Source organism: Meriones unguiculatus, chromosome 16, assembly GCF_030254825.1.
Source record: "Meriones unguiculatus strain TT.TT164.6M chromosome 16, Bangor_MerUng_6.1, whole genome shotgun sequence".
In the NCBI taxonomy this organism is placed as follows: domain Eukaryota; kingdom Metazoa; phylum Chordata; class Mammalia; order Rodentia; family Muridae; genus Meriones; species Meriones unguiculatus.
In genome coordinates, this window is record NC_083363.1 from 28,727,292 (window position 1) to 28,743,379 (window position 16,088).

The 16,088-nt window shown below is 55.8% G+C and overlaps 1 protein-coding gene across 5 annotated transcripts; it reads right to left on the reverse strand.

The window, feature by feature from the left end:
• Window positions 1-381: 381 nt before the first annotated feature.
• Window positions 382-15,834, reverse strand: Vegfa (vascular endothelial growth factor A). 5 transcript variants are annotated; one of them, XM_060369527.1, is made up of 8 exons: window positions 14,697-15,834; window positions 11,749-11,797; window positions 8,672-8,868; window positions 7,796-7,872; window positions 7,388-7,417; window positions 5,707-5,778; window positions 4,410-4,541; window positions 382-2,295 (listed from the first exon to the last, which is right to left on the reverse strand). In XM_060369527.1, exons 1-8 carry the CDS (start codon window positions 14,760-14,762, stop codon window positions 2,274-2,276), a joined length of 645 nt encoding a protein of 214 aa, XP_060225510.1. In that variant the 5' UTR covers window positions 14,763-15,834; the 3' UTR covers window positions 382-2,273. The 5 variants fall into 5 exon arrangements, with proteins under 5 accessions (XP_060225510.1, XP_021495882.1, XP_060225509.1 ...); XM_021640207.2 differs by lacking the exon at window positions 14,697-15,834 and adding an exon at window positions 13,874-14,284; XM_060369526.1 differs by lacking the exon at window positions 14,697-15,834 and adding an exon at window positions 12,693-13,386.
• Between the last annotated feature and the right edge of the window lie 254 nt (window positions 15,835-16,088).

A 16,088-nucleotide genomic window follows, 5' to 3' on the forward strand; every position in this document is an offset into this window, starting at 1 on the left:
CCAGTGCTCACTGTGCCAAAGATCAAAGCAGGGTCCACCTTGCCTGAGACTAGGACAGGACAGAAAGGCTTGCACAGGGGAAAACAGTGAGTCTCATTAGAGCAACGATTCTATTGGACTCTTCCACTTAGCACACAGCAGCAAAACACACACTGGGGTCACAGGCCCCCGCCCCCAGAGGTCCCTTGGCCAAGGAGCCCCCTCCCTTCTCCCCATCCCCAGAGCACCCACTCTTCATACTGAGCCAGGAATGGATGGGTCACCCTGTGTCCTACACCCCGGGGACCACTTTCTCACACCTAAGACAAATACCACGGACCCCAAAGGAGGAGGGAAAGCGGGACAGGAGAACCCAATAGAGAAGGAGAGACCAAAGAGAGCTTTGAGATCAGAATTCAATTCTTTAATACAAAATGCTTTTTTTTTCTTTTAAGATATATCTGTATTTCTTTGTTGCTGTTTAAAAATAAATATGTACTACGGAATATCTCGGAAAACTGCACTAGAGACAAAGACTCGATGTTAATATCTTTTTCCCCCACAATTATTACGGATAAACAGTAGCACCAATAAATAAATGATAACAAATATTAAAATTAAAAAAGGAGAGAGATTTAGTATGTAGAATTCTCTATTTTTTCTTGTTTTGTTTTTACATATAAAAAACAGAATAGCAATGTCTATTTTTATCAGAATCACATATATACATAAACATATATATATATATTTATATACAAACACAAATTGCCAAATATATATATATATAGTATGTAAATGTATATTGAAACCTTATTTCAAAGGAATGTGTGGTGGGGACAAGGGAAGGGCAGAGCTGAGTGTTAGCAAAATTAAATATCTTCTCAGGACAAGCTAGTGACTGTCACCGATCTGGGAGAGAGAGATTGGAAACACAGATTACACACACACACACACACACACACACACACACACACACACAAAACAGTACAAATAAGAGAGAGCGAGAGATACATCTCATAAATAGTTGAAATTAAATATTAACCAAGAATACTGAAAAAACCCTACTCTTTAATTAAATTAACTGTTTTAATTTCTAATTAAAAAGGGCTATTAAATAAGTACCGTATATAAAACACTTTCTCTTTTCTCTGCCTCCGTGCGGGGCTTGCGGGTCCTGCCCCATCGCTCTGTGCCTCGGGAAAGGGTAGGACGGGGGAGGGTTCGCCACTCACACACACAGCCAACAGAATTAGTGGTTTCAACGGTCTGAGCACACAAGGTCCTCCTGGGCCGTACCCAGGAAGTGGGGTAGGGAGAAGGAGGGGTTTCCAGGAGGAGGAGCCGTCACCAGGCCTCTTCTTCCACCAATATGTCTTCTCTTCGCCAGGACACCTGTGGGAGGCCTCCTGGGCATCTCGGAAGTGGAAGAGAGAGCTGAAGGCCGGCCGAGTTCCTGATTCTTCCAGGCAGTGCCCAGAGGGCAGGGTACGCTTGCAGCACGTAGTGGGGATCCACAGCGCATGCCATGTCCTGAGGCTCCCCAAACTCCTGGTTGGAACCAGCATCTTTGTCTCTTTCTCTGTCGTCTGTCTTTCTGTCCTCTTGACTCAGGGCCAGGGATGGGTTTGTCGCGTTTCTGGAAGTGAGCCAATGTGCCCCCGTGCCCTGGCCTTGCGTGTTCCCTGGCAGGCAAAAGGACTTCGGCCTCTCTAAGAAGGACGAAAGACCACACCGGGAGTCTTTCATCCCATTGTCTCTCCCCTGTCAGGATCCGAGCAGGGACATTCTCCTCCCAACTCAAGTCCACAGCAGTCAAACACATCCAGTGAAGACACCAATAACATTAGCAAAGTTAATTTAAAAAAAGAATATATATATATTTTATATATAAAACATATATATTTATTTATATATATAATATATATATATATGTGTGTGTGTGTGTGTGTGTGTGTGTGCATGTGGGTGGGTGTGTCTACAGGAATCCCAGAAATAAAACTCCCTAATCTTCCGGGCTTGGTGATTTAGCAGCAAGTAAAAGAAAATGACGAATCCAGTTCCACGAGGGACCATGCTTGGTCACCCGCCCGGGAATGCTTCCGCCCGGAGTCTCGCCCTCCGGACCCAAAGTGCTCCTTGAAGAGTCTCCTCTTCCTTCATGTCAGGCTTTCTGGATTAAGGACTGTTCTGTCGATGGTGACGATGATGGTGTGGTGGTGACATGGTTAGTCGGTCTTTCTGGTGAGAGGTCTGGTTCCCGAAACCCTGAGGGAGGCTCCTTCCTGCAGCCTGGCTCACCGCCTTGGCTTGTCACATCTGGGGAGAAAATGGCAAAGACAGTCAGGGGGTTAGGGAGCCTGGAAATGAGGCAAGCAGCCTTCCCAGGCCTGGGAACCCATGGGTCCCTGTAGGCTGGCGCCACAGGGGCAGAGTTCCCAAAGGTGCAGGTGAGACAGAGTCCCAGTGGAGAGAGAGAGGGAGAGAGAGATGCATCCCTGCCTTCTAAAGATGGCGACCGATGGGAGACAAGACAGACACGGAAATACTCACAAAGCAACAAATGAGCAGTTACCAAAGGACAGCCCCCATGTAACATTCCACAACACATGGGTGACAGGGTTAGAAGTAGTTAGCTGGGAGGGGGTCCCTGCAAAAGGGTTTTCAGTTCTTGCGCTAAGGGTGAGTTTAGAAGAGTAGACAGGGCATGGCAAAAATACCTTGAGCTAAGCCAATGACAGAGGACTGCCATGAGGGTGTGTTTCTGCCCCAGGAAGGACAAGTAGTGTGTCCTGGAGCTGCTAGAAGGCAGGAGAATGACTATGCTCCCCACATCTCTCGGCCTTAGCTTCCACCTGGAACTGCCTGGCAGCTGCAGGCCGAGATATGGGGGTGGGGGGACACCTGTCTTTTACCTCCTGATGCCTAACTTGGGCTGAAGACAAACAACTCAGTGGTTTTGTTCCTCCTATTGAAGGGTGGGGGAGGTGCGTCTCCAAGGACTTTCTCCTCATGCTCCTGCCCATGGCTGGTTCCTCTGAGGACAGCCTGAGGACACGGGTCCTAACCCAGTCTTGAACCCACAATTCCCAGACCCAGTCAGTCCTGAACTGGGGGGGAGGGGGTCTCCAGAAGTCAGGTGACTTCTATTAGCTTCCAGCTCATTCCGGAAACTCTACAATGCCAAGGTCTTCGTCTTCCTTAAAACCCTCTGGGAAACTGAGCCCCTTTGGAAGAGTCCCTACCACACAGCGATCACACGCTCAGTGGCCTCGGTGTTTCCCAGGCACAACTCCACACCAACCACCAAGGCCAGGTCCCTGATGTCTTTTGAGCACCCACAAACACAAGAATGCAGGCAGGGAAGGGGGCACACACCAAAGAGTCCTTGCTCTACGTGGGGGTTGGGAGGGCTGGTCCTGTATGGGCCATCCCTTGAGAGCTTTTCCTCCCTGGCGATGCTCATCCTCGGGATGAGGATTTGAACTGGTATGACCAACCCCGTCAACAGCCCTTGTACTCCTGACCTCCCCCACTGAATGTGGTCACAGACAATAGTCACTCATGAGCTTGACGCTTCCTTGGTCCCCACGGACAAAGGACAGGAGTACAGACACCTGAGTATCTCAGTGGTTTATGAACCAGGCCCAGAGTCACGCCAGGCTGTTTCCTGCAACCACACTGAGAGCATTTTGAAATGTGTGGGCTGTTCAGGATCATCACCCTTGGCCTGGCAAATGCAGGATAAGCTATCTACTGTCCTCAGATGTACAGAGAAAGAGTTTCCCAACCTAAACCAACAGCAGAGCCCCACTCTCAGGAAGCCCAGTCTGAGGTGGACACAGCCTGTCCTCACAGAGTCCCGGTCTGGGGGGTGGGGGGGAGGGCAGCCTGTTCTTCGGGAAGCCATAGTCTGAAGGGGACACAGACAACAGGAGACAAAGCTCCAAGCCCAGGAAAAATACACTGAGTGGAGAGAGGTCTAGCTGTGCAGCCTCTCAGGGGTGGGGTGGGGGCAAAGGTGCAGCCAGGGAACACTGTTAGACATCATTCCACTTCTGGAAGGGCTTTCAGGTTTCAGCATTTGCTCCAAAGATAGACTTAACGACATCAGCACCAACAGCCTCCACAAGCAGCAGGACCTCGGGACACAACACACAGCTTGCGTCCACACTGACATGGTAAGTCACAGCAGCCTACCCACTCAGGCAACCGGGGCCCTCTCAACGCAGGCCTGCCAGGCCAGACTGGAGCCCGAGGCCCCACACAGCCTCAGGAGCAGAGAAGGCAGCAGTGGTAACGCACGCAGGCAGCTAGAAGCTGAGCAAGCAGCTGGCCCCTCACAAGCATGCCCTCTCTGTCTCTCTCTCTCTCTCTCTCCCATGTCTGCGATGCCCCTCTCTGACTCTCTTGCTCGCCCTCTGGAAACCAACCTGCAAGTACGTTCGTTTAACTCAAGCTGCCTCGCCTTGCAACGCGAGTCTGTGTTTTTGCAGGAACATTTACACGTCTGCGGATCTTGGACAAACAAATGCTTTCTCCGCTCTGAGCAAGGCTCACAGTGACTGCAAAAAGGCAAAAGGAAAGACATCTAAGCTAGAGCATCAGCAGAGAGAGAGAGAAAAAAAAAAACCCATGCAACACCCCCTAACAGGTCTGAAACGGCTTCCCCCGCCCAGCTCATCGGCCCCTAGGCCCTTTCCACGTTCTGGAAAGATCCGAGCACTCTAGCAGAAGACAGAGAGAGTGGCAGAAAGACACGCAGCGCTGGCAGGACATCTGCCTATAGAAAGAGGAGGGCACAGGCGGGCAGAGTGCAGGGAGAAGGCTGCCTAAGGGGCAGTGCTGTGCCCCATGAAGACATGGGCCTATCTCGGGCCCCAGGGCCTCAACTGCTGCTGTGCCCAGAACACACCTTGACTCTTTACCTACTGGGAACAGCAATGATGAGTGGCCCATGAGACCACCAGGGCACCTTCTCCCTGAAAAAGGGCCCCTGCCCAGACCCTCCACCAACGGAGAGGGCCAGCAGAAGGCAAGCCAGTCCAGCGGCACTGTCCACCAGCTAGGTCTCCAAGCCCACCACAGGCTGTAACCAGAGGGAGCCCGCCCTATGGGCCACTTCCACGAGTGATCTCGGTGGGCCTGGAGTAGAAAGGGCTTCCCCTCCTGGAGCCTCAAGTCCGGGATCAAAGCAGTTCCAAGAGATGGGAGGAGGCCGCCACATCGTGCCTCGCCCATTCAAGCTCCACCTTCACACTCCGCTTCCCACCATCGCACCCTGCAACTCATTCCACATCTGCCTTCCACACCACCCTGCCCCTCCAGACGTGTGCGGGAGCACGGAGCAGTGGAAACCAGTTGGGTGAGAGGGCCCCGACGGCCAGCACCCATGCCAACAATGGCCCCGCCACCAATGCCCAGTGGGTGAGAGAAAGTCGGTGCCCAGCCAAGCCAGAGACCCCCTCCCTCAGTCGACTGCTCCAGACTTACTCACCTTCCACCCACCCCAGCCCAACCCTGGACCAGCGTTGCCACCACCAGGTCTACCCATTGGTGCCATTAGTGGAGTGAGTGAGAGAGAGACTGAGGCCAGCAGGAGGGCAGGGCAAGAGCCAGAGGGGAGCTGAGGGGCGGGGAGTGGGGGGGGGCAGGGTTAGAGGAACCGCAGGCGATTGTCTGGAGGCCAGGAAGGCTCCAAGGAATTAGACAGCAGCGGCACCAACGTACGCGCTCCAGGACTTAAACCGGGATTTCTTGCGCTTTCGTTTTTGACCCTTTCCCTTTCCTCGAACTGATTTTCTGGAAAATATAAAAACAGAAACAGACAGAAAGAGAACAAGAGGGAAGAGAAGAGGGGAGCGATGAAGAAGACAGAGGCAAGAGCAGGAGACCCAAAGCCACCCTAGCCACTCCCTGGAGCAGTCTCCGGGAAGGACCTCAGACATGGGTGGGCCGGGACAGCACACACCCTCCTCCTCACTTTGCCCACCACAGGGTGGCAACCCCAGCCCCAGGCAGGTTTTGAGTGGGCAGCAGAGACTGGGAAAAGCACAGCTTCTAGGCTCATGTGGCTCCTGGTCCCAGGCAGGGTGCAGAGCCATAAGGGCAAGCTCTTTAGCCGGGAAGTACAGTTAGACCGTTAAGGTCAGGAGGCGATAGCTTGAAGGGGAAAGGGTTAGGAGTGTGGGCTGCGCTTCTACCTTCATTGCCAAGTGTGGTGCCAGAGGTTCCTCTGGAGGTCCTGCCTCACAATATCCTTGGTGAGAGGGAGCAGTTACTTAAGAGGTGGCGTAAAAGCAAGGGCAGGACATGGGCACCAGCTGCCCAGCAGTCATCTGGGATGGGAGTTGGGGGATAATGGTCCTCAGAGCCCAACACTGATGGTGGGTCCAGGGGGGAAAGAGGGACAGCACAGCCTGGGTGTGTGATTAGGGGGCCCAGGGGACTCAGCAGAGACTCTTCTCTTCAGCCTGTCACAGCCTGCCACTAGACTCTCCTCCGAGCTCAGGCGAGCCCTACCACTCTCCCTGTGGGCAAAACAGACATCTGAAGAATAGCTGAGAGAGCAGGCTACAGCCCGCCACCCTCCAGGGAACCAGCACTCTCTAGGCCTGCCAGGTCCCAGATAAGACAAGGCAGCCTGTCTACCATAGGGAAAGAGAGACAGGAGGAAGGGACCTGGGGAGGGGGCCGGTCTGTCCTGCTTGAGAGAAAGCACGGGAAGGGTGGAAGGAGAAAGCTCTCCGCACAGAGCTCCATCGCTCTGGCAGATACAGTTGTCCCAGAATCTGGGGACTTAGGGAGAAGCAGGAGGACTTCACATCCCCTAGGCGGTAGGGTGGACAGAAAGGTGGGGGGGGAAGGGAAGAGGGCATGGGTACTCTCTCTCAGTCGCTCCCTCCCTGCAACTTCATTCCCCCAGCAATGTCTGCCATTCCCCCCATCCTGAACTGACCTTCCGCAACAAACAACAGGAAGCCTGCGGAAGGCATATACACACCAAGAAATCTCCTGGGACCGAAGAAACCTGCACGGCCACAGTCACGGCCGAACAAGGCCAAGGCCACATCCCCTGACACACAGAAACTGCCCTCTGGCACCCACCCCCTCTCCCTCACTGTGCTGTGGGTGCAAGTGTCCCCCGCACCCTCCACCAAATCGGTGTGCTCTGGCCAGGAGGGACCTGAGCCCCAGAGAGCAGCGTCTTCCTCAGGGGAAGAAACAGCAGACTCCAGGTTGGATTTCTTCATCATCCTAGAGCCGGAAGCCTGAAGCTGGCTCCATCCCACTGCTGTCACAGTATCCCTCCCACACAAGGCCCCGACCCACTGAAAGCACCCAAAGAGAGGAAGCTGACAGCCCCAAACAAAGACAACGGGAAAGGAGCGCTCAACATGTGCTCACTTACTTTTCTGGCTTTGTTCTATCTTTCTTTGGTCTGCAATGGGTAGAGAAGGGGGGGGGAGAGACACAGGAATTAAAGATGATGACATTGACAACACAGTAATAACTGAACATGACGTCTACGATTTAGCAATGCTATCCTATATCTTTTTGCAGAATAACAAAGTCGATCCCCATAATGTTGATAATGTTGTGTGTGTGTGTGGGGGGGTGTCTACACCGAATTGTGGTGCCCATTTTCTAGAGGTGAGGAACCAGCCGCAACACACTGAGGTCAAACACCCAAGGTCGCACAGTTAGTTGCAAGGCGGACCTGGGCTGACAAGCGCGCCGGACTCAGCTCGGACTCAGCTTGGACTCAGCTTTTGGAGCAGGCTGTGTGTACTACGTGAGTGCAGAGCTCTGGCCTCACCTGCATTCACATCTGCTGTGCTGGAGGAAGCTCATCTCTCCTATGTGCTGGCTTTGGTGAGGTTTGATCCGCATGATCTGTAGAGGGAGGGAGCGGAGCACAGAGGTTAGTGACCCAGCCAGCCATACCCCTATGGGACACCCCGGGGCTCCTGCCATTCAGCACCCAGGGGTTCTATTGAGCAGGGACAGGTGGTGGAGGTAGGGAGACCAGGGCTCTAACAGAAAAGAGCCTCGGGTCACCCCAACTCCCCCAACCCTGCTGGCCTCAAAGAGTACCTGCTCTTCTCAAGAGCAGGCACGGCTGCAAGGGTTGGCCAGGCTGGGAATTCAGGTCCTGGATTCTTACCATCCCATCCCTTCCCTTCCTTTATCCCCTCCCAAGCTTCACCTTGACCCCTAAAAGCTTCCTAAGTGCTACCCACCCCGTGTTGCTGAGCTCCCTCCCACTCTCCACCCCGTCTGGGCCCAGATCCACCCATCGCTAGGTAGCACCCCAAGACTGGCTTTGAACTCTGTATAGACCAGTCTCATCCAGCTTCCCAAACAGAACCCTCAAGTGGGGAAAGCCTCTGGGCTCTTCCAAAGAGAAAGCCTCATTGTGGGCAGCAGACCCCTGTTGAGCCCAGGGAGTAAAGGTCATCAAGGCAGAGGAGATGATCAAATCGCAGAGAACTTCGGCTGGGAAGCAGGCCAGGCAGACATCTTCTTCCCCAAGGTGGAAAAGAACCCCCGACCTCATCTCCTCACCCCTAACCCCAATTTAGCTCCTCCTAGCAAAAGTTTCCCAGGCAGAGGCCCAGACAACCTTCTAGTGCCCCTCCCTGTACGCCCCTGCCCACCTGGATCCCTTACCCCCTACGCCACAGGGGCCCACCTGCATGGTGATGTTGCTCTCTGAGGTGGGCACACACTCCAAGGCCTCGTCATTGCAGCAACCCCCACAGCGCATGAGGGGCACACAGGACGGCTTGAAGATGTACTCTATCTCATCGGGGTACTCCTGGAAGATGTCCACCAGGGTCTCGATTGGACGGCAATAGCTGCGCTGGTAGACGTCCATGAACTTCACCACTGTGTGGGAGGGATGACACGTGAGCCAGTTGGTGGATACAAAAAGGTGACCAGCCTCTACCTCCAACGAGTTTTGTAAGACCGCTCCTCACAGCTCGCGTATCCGGTAAGCTCTTCTGAAAAAATCCAACTGAAGCTCCTCCCTCGTTTATAGGTCCAGGTCCAGGGGAGGTGTCCTGCCACCTCCGACTCTCTTCCTCATTGTAACAGTACGTTCATACCAACTGTGACACCAGAGGATGGCCCGAGCATGGGTACGCTTGTTTCCCACTTTCCTCTCACAGCTACGGCCATAATGCCAACCGGGCCAACAGCCACTCACCAAGCACAAACTGGACACTAGGGACAGCTGAGTATGGACACACTCTTCCCCACAGTACCACTAAGTATTACCAGGGCCCCCATTTTGTAAATGAAGACTGAGAGGCTCAGAGAAACTCTGTAATTTGTCCCCAAAGACCATACTGCTGGTAAGAAGCAGTTAGAACGGGCTGTGACATCAAAGCCTTCCAACACCTATATCGTGCACAAGCATAGAGGCTTCAGGAGGTACCTGCCAGTTCCCCCTCCCCAGACTTTAGCTGAAGACAAATCAGCAGGTGGCAGTGGGCAGGCACACGGCAAAGGTCTGCCAGAACTAAGAACCCCGCCCTAGAGAGCAAACTGTTTGCATCATGGAAAAAACAAGAGCTGTCGCCGTACAAAGCGTTTCTAGAACCTGACCTGGAGGAAGACAGGGAAGAGACAATTTCCCAGGCAGAGTCTGAAGTACATGGGAGAAGGAAGGGGTAATTCAGGGCCAACGGGCAGGCACTAGAGAGCACGGAACCTCCTTGAGACATCAAATGGTGGCTCATCCTGCCACTTCTGGTCACACCTCTAAGGCTACCCCACAGAAGCCTGTCCCTGAAGTGAGAAAAGGGACAGAAGCCCACACAGGGGCCCAGGCTCTGATGGCAGTTATTGTGACCTTGGGCCTGCCCCTCCGGTCTCTGGGCCTCCCACTGGCTATCTGCAGCAGCAGGTTGGCCTGACCTCTAAAGACACTGAAGTGAGCAGGAAGGTGGAGCTCTGTCTTTCTTTGCTAGCCCTGAAAACAACTCTTCTTTTTTCATTCCAGGTGACAAAGTTTGGAATGTCACCAAGGCATTTTAAGTGCACGCTCCAGAGACTATACACCCCTCCTCCCAACCTGGGGCCACAGCCAAGCCTCCTTTTACTCTTCACCAAGCCCCCCCCCCAGAAAGGTAAAGAAGATGGGACTCGGGTAAATGATAGGGTAGCTGGGGAGAAACTGAGGCATCGAGGAAAAGGTGGACCGGTGGCCACAGAGGTCAGACAGGAAAAGGAGTGGGGATCATGTAAACCAACACCCCACTGCCCCGCTCAAGGGCTCTCTTTTCTATCTGGACAAACAAGCACAGAATTCTTGTCTACCTCCAAAGAGTTAATATAAAACACGGCCAAAAAAAGAAAAAAAAAAAAAAAGCCCATGAGATCAGATCTGAAAAATTCTTTTCAAGGCAAGTCTATATTGAAGATGACTAACCCAGAGTTTTTTTTTAAAAAACTAACCTTTCATCTTAGCTGGGACAAAGGTGGTCTAGGCTAGTTAACAGCCACACACAGGAAGGTGTGACCTGAGCAATGAATGGGGACGGGGAGCTAAAGGTAAAAAGACCCGAGATGAGAATTCTTTCCAAAAACTTCTTGGAATCCCCAAGGTGCACAGGAGGTGAAGTGCCTTGGCCAGTATCCATGGGGACCTGGCCCCTGCCCCCAAGGAAAGCTGTCCTGCTGCTTGGGGCGTGTGCACACATACACTCCAGCATCAGGCTTTCGTGGTTTTCCTTATTTATGGCAGACAACCTCTTCTCCATCAAACAAAGACCATTTGTCTTGCCTCTCCCAGACCACAGAGCCCACTAGGAAGCAGAAGGGGGTGGGTAGCACTTTGGAAGTAGGGGCCTGTCAGTGGCCGGGGCCAGGGAGTGGCAGAAAGCCAGGCCCTGGGCCAGAGAAAGGGCTCCCGGGGGAGGAGGCAAAACCGGCTGGACATCACCAGCCTTCCTTGGCTGGCTCCAGCAGCCGCACTGGATTTGGGTCAGGGAAACTAGCTAGGAGGAAGACCCCAGGGCCTTCCCTACTCAGAGGAAGGACACTGGAGGAGTGGCATCCGGCTGGAGCAGAGGCCACACTCAGTGCTGGGGAGAGCCAGGGCGTCCCCAGAGAAATGGGAGGAACCCAGTACTCCAAACCACACTGGAACAAAAGGCAGGCGGACTCGGGGTTGGGCAGGGGGCGGGGCGCCTGAAAGCTACAGCCGGCCCTCTGCTGGTCCTTTAGGGAAGTTCACAGCACCCAAACGCAGTCTGCGGAAGCTGCCACCCTCGAGAGAAATGCAAACCCAGGGCTTGGGAGTCCAGTTAGGATGGCCTGCTACCCTGCCCCCACTCTCCAGCCCCTGGCCTCGTATCTCCAGCTCACACAGGAAGGGTCACAGCCCCCACGGGTGGGCCTCGGCTGAGTAGGAAATGGCACTAAACATTTACCCTCCCCTGGGAGAAGCGGGTACGAGAGATACCTCCCTGCACATCTGGAAAGCCTGAACACTGCCTTCCTCATCTGTGCTCACGGCAACCTTTCCAGCTAAAATTTCACCAGAAAAGCTGTTAGAAAAAGCAACAAGTCCTGTTTTTAGCAGGACACCGAACAGACGGCACCAAGAAACACAGGGCTAAGCTCACACAGTTCCCATGCAAATCTTGACCCTCACAGTCCAGTCAGGCCCCCAGGTCTGAAAAGTAAGAATGGGGCTTACCCCTGCACACACACCCCCCCCAGACAAGGAGGACCTCATCCAAGAGCATAGGGACTCACCTTCTTGGGCTTTCTGCTCTCCTTCTGTCGTGGGTGCAGCCTGGGACCACTGAGGACAAAACAAAGCGTAAAGAGCATTGGCAAGGGCAGAGGCAGGGGCAGCCACAGGAGTGCAGGAGTGCAGAGGCCTGCCACTGAATCCCTTGATCTCCTCTGGCCTCTCTCCCAACACTCCCTCACAAACCCCAGCTCCTCCAAGGCTTCTGAGTCCAGCAGGGGACAGGAAGGGGTCCCTGCAGGTCCAGGGCGTCCCCATTATCTGGGAGTGCTTCAGTTCTGAACCCACAGAAGTTAAAGACCAGCCAGGTGCCGGGGAGCTCACAGGGTAGGAGGACAATACAAGAATCCTGTGCTGTCCAGGCCCTTAGCACCTTCCCGCTCTTGCCCTTTCCTTTTTTCTCTCTAACCCTGATTCCCTGGTCCAAAGCCATGGGTAAGTATTAAGGTCAAATAGGAGGACAAATTTGGACTGGGGCAGGAAGGAAGGACTGGGGGCGAGAAAAACAACATGGTGACCTTCCCCTGCTGACATGACAAATACCAGGGTGAGCTGGTGTTGAAGAGGGAGGGGGTGCAGAGGACCGAAGGGCACCAACTACCCTCCCCCACCCAAACTCTTCCCAGGCCTCAGGAACAGTCAGCCTACCCACAGGTTGCTCAAGGGCTGAAACGCTGGGAGGAAGGCCCTAAGGAAGGGAGAGTGACAGTTTCCTCTCACCCCCGTCTGCCTAGGGCCTTGCCAGGCTCCGATCCCACCACATCCCCAAGCCTCTCACCTGGACAGGGCACTTTGCTCAAATGTAGCCTCCCCTCAGTTCTGCCCAGCCCCCAAGGGGTCCCCTGCTCCACCCTGAGCCTGAGCCACCCCCAACCTTCTTCATTCCCCCCAGCTCCTTCCCTCCCTCCCCAGAAGCTGTGAAGGTCACCAAGAAGGCCATGTGGACCTGACAGTAGCAAGCAGGCAAAGGCTTCCGGGCCTTTCCCAGGGTTCCTGCTCTCACCAACTCCACAGCCACCTGCTTTGCACCAACCCGGACCTCCAACTGCCCTGAGAAGGCTTCCCACCTAGCCTTGGTCTGTCTTTCTCTTTCTCCACCTAAAAGCAGTCCGCTCAGGGCTCTCAGCCTTGCCATCTGGGCCAAGGTCAGAGGTGGCCCTTCTCAGGGGATAGCCTCCTATTGCAACTGCCACAGGTAGGCTCTATACCCACAGGCCCTCAACTACCCCCTCAATACGCCCACGGCACTCTCCCTTAGTTCTCAAGCTAAACCCCAATGGAGAAAGGGAACAGAAACTTTGAACCCCCTCCTAGATGGGGAGGTTCTAGGCAGGGACTGCCCAGGTGTCCTTCTCTGGGGGCCTCTGAAGGTCACACTGTGGCCAGGCACTCCTGCCCCTCCTCCCCACATGGAGGCCCAAAACCAAGGCCTTTGTGCCAGGGTCTGAGGAGCTCCGGATGGTGACAGGGACCCCTGCTCATCTCCTTCCTTCTGCCTCCTCTCCAAGAAGGCTCTCTAGCTGAGGATTAATGGGAAAGAGCATAAAGGGATCCCTTAATAGGCAAGTTGGGTGGGCAAGTTCGAAGTTAAACCACCTGCTGTCTGGGCATGGGGTTTGATATTGACAGGGGGGTCCTACCAAAGGGGTGGGAAGAGCTGGTCCCACGCCCCCCCCTGCCGTAGCAAATATCAAGCCATCCTTCTAAAAAGGGGAAAGTGGGTGATACCAGTTTACCCTTCGCTGACAACCCCCCCTCGCCAAAAAAGCTGAAACACAGCTCCCCAGAGCTGCTGGGGAAGCACACCTTCAGCAACTCAAAACTTAGGTTAGCGTTTCCACGCAGAACCGAAGGGTGGGTGGGCCCCCAGCACCCCTAGGCCTGACAGTCACGGTCCTTTTCCTGGACCCGGGGCCCAGGAAAGGTCCGAAGAGTCTTCGAAAAGAAAAGGAAAATATAAAAGGATGGGAAGGGCTTCTCTACACATCAAGCAGGAAATGGGGAAAAAGGGGGCGGGGGGGAGGGAAGGGGCGTCGGGAAATTCTTCCTAGCGCAAGGCATGGGTAGAAGTTGGGAACGGGCGTAAAGGGGTATGGGAGTTTCTCCGGGTCCCGGAGCTGGGGATACCTCCAGAGGTCACCTTCCTCGCGGAGGGCCGGTGGGGGGAGGGGCGCCGCTCGTCGCCCGGGTCTCCGGGCTCCGGCAGCCGCGGCTCCGGGAACACGAGGCCGGCCAGGCCCGGGCTGATGTAATCGGCTCTGCGCCGCGCGCGCCCGGCCGGGCGGGGGAGGGCGGGCACCGCGCGGGACGCGAGCGGGGACGGGAGGGGGTGGCGCGGCGCAGGTGGCCCAACAAGCTGGAAGGGTAGGAGAGGGTCCCCGCAGCAATCAATCCTAAAAAAAGTTTTCCCAAACTCACTGCAAGGGCCGAAGAGACCCGAACGGCAGTGACAGCAAAGACCCCCTCGGTCGCCCGCGCCCTGCCCCCTCCACGATCTCTGCCCTCCCCCGGTCCAAGGTCCGAGCACCCCCTAGGCATGCCCGCTGGGCTCCGGACTCCCGCCCCCGTCGCCCGGACTTCCAGTACTCCCGGGACCCGCGACCCGGAGCAAACTTCTGCCGCCAGCCGCGGCGCAAGCCCAGCCCCCTCAGCCTCCTCCTCTGGCTCCCGCCCTCCGCTGCTCGGCCCAGATCGTACGTGCGGTGACTCTGGTGGGTGGGCAGGGCCCGCGTGGGCGGCGAGACGATCCTGGCGCCCTCCCACCTAGCGCGCACCCCCCTCCCCCTCCACGTAACGACGACAGAGGGGGGACGCCTCGCGCCCGGTGCCCAAGGACCCGCGTGGGGCACGAAGCCCCCCACGCGCGCGCTCGCACGCACGCACGCACGTCCCCCAAGCCGGAGAGGCGCTCGCCACGGCCCGGCGACAGCAGTCGGGCACGACCGCTTACCTTGGCATGGTGGAGGTACAGCAGTAAAGCCAGGGTCCAGTGCACCCAAGAGAGCAGAAAGTTCATGGTTTCGGAGGCCCGTCCGGGGCCGGCGCGGCTCGCGCTCCCTCTCCGGCTCGGACTGCGAGGCAGCCCGCTCTCTTGCGCGCCTTGGCGGGCTCCTCTCCCTCCTGGAACCGAGGCCCGGGTCGGGGCCTGGGGCGCGCGCGCGGCTGGAGCACTGTCTGCGCACACGGCCGCCTCACCCGTCCATGAGCCCGGCTCCTGCGAGCCGAGCGCCCACTGCGGCCCCCTCTCCTCTTCCTCCTCTTCCTCCTCTCTCTTCTCGGGCTCCGGCTTCTCCAGGCCCGAGCTAACACTTCTCCCAGCTCCGATCGGTTTGCCTCCTCCGGCACGGACCACGGCTGCTCCGGAGCGAGAAGAGCCCAGAAGTTGGACGAAAAGTTTCAGTGCAATCCCGCGAGCCCCGACCCCCTCCACCCCGCCTCCGGGCGCGGGCTTCGGCTCCTGCTCGCGGCTCGCCGCCGCGTCCACGGTCGGCAGCCCGCCGGCGAGGAGGTGGGCGCTGGGGCTGGGGGCGGTGTCTGTCTGTCTGTCCGTCAGCGCCACTGGTCCGATGCAAGATCCCAAGGGGGAGGGCTCACGCCGCGCTCTGGCGGTCACCCCCAAAAGCAGGTCAGTCACTTTGCCCCTGTCCCTCTCTCCGCTCGCTCGCCAGCGCGCTCTCTCTGACCGGTCTCTCTTCCTCGACTTCTCTCTGGAGCTCTTGCTACCTCTTTCCTTTGCTGATTTCCAAAATCCGAAGTGATTTGAGGGAGTGAAGGCGCAACCTCTCCAAACCGTTGGCAAGATTTAAGAGGGGGAGTACGAAGCAAAAATAATAATAATAATAATAATAATAATAATAAATTAAAGCGTAAAACAATACACTTTTAGAAAACCGCTTAAGGAAAGGAAGAGATAAAAAAGAGGTTTGAATTATCAAATCCCAGAGCAGAGACTCCCTGGCTGGTGAGCCCGCTGAATAGTCTGCCTCTTGACGCTGCGTCTCGCGACAGAGCTCCGCTGCCGCCGCTCGGCTCGCCCCCAGCACCGCGGCCTCGCTGCAGCTCGGTTGCCCCAAGCCTCTGCGCTTCTCACCGCTAACAGCGGTGGAAAAAAAAAGGGACTTTGGCCCCGCCCCCAAAGGACCCGCCCCAGACCCGCCCTGGGGGCGAAGCCAGGCCGGGCCAGGCACCGCCTTCCAGGATCCCCTAGGCCACCACGGCGAAATAGAAAGCCGAAACCCCCACCACGGTTCACATCCTGAAAACTATCTGTGCACCCCTTCAGTCTGGGTCCAGGGACGCCTTGGGAATTCCAGGGTGTTGGGAATTAGGAGAAACAAGAGAG

What these genes read in the sequence shown, in the direction of transcription:
- Vegfa (XM_060369526.1), bottom strand. Translation starts at nt 12,881, where the DNA reads ATGGCAAGGCTGAGAGCCCTGAGCGGACTGCTTTTAGGTGGAGAAAGA. An exon ending in AGAGCAACATCACCATGCAG is followed by an intron (nt 7,873 to 8,671) that starts GTGGGCCCCTGT and finishes CTCCCTCTACAG; the next exon opens with ATCATGCGGATCAAACCTCA. An exon ending in TTAAACGAACGTACTTGCAG is followed by an intron (nt 2,296 to 4,409) that starts GTTGGTTTCCAG and finishes TTTTCTCCCCAG; the next exon opens with ATGTGACAAGCCAAGGCGGT.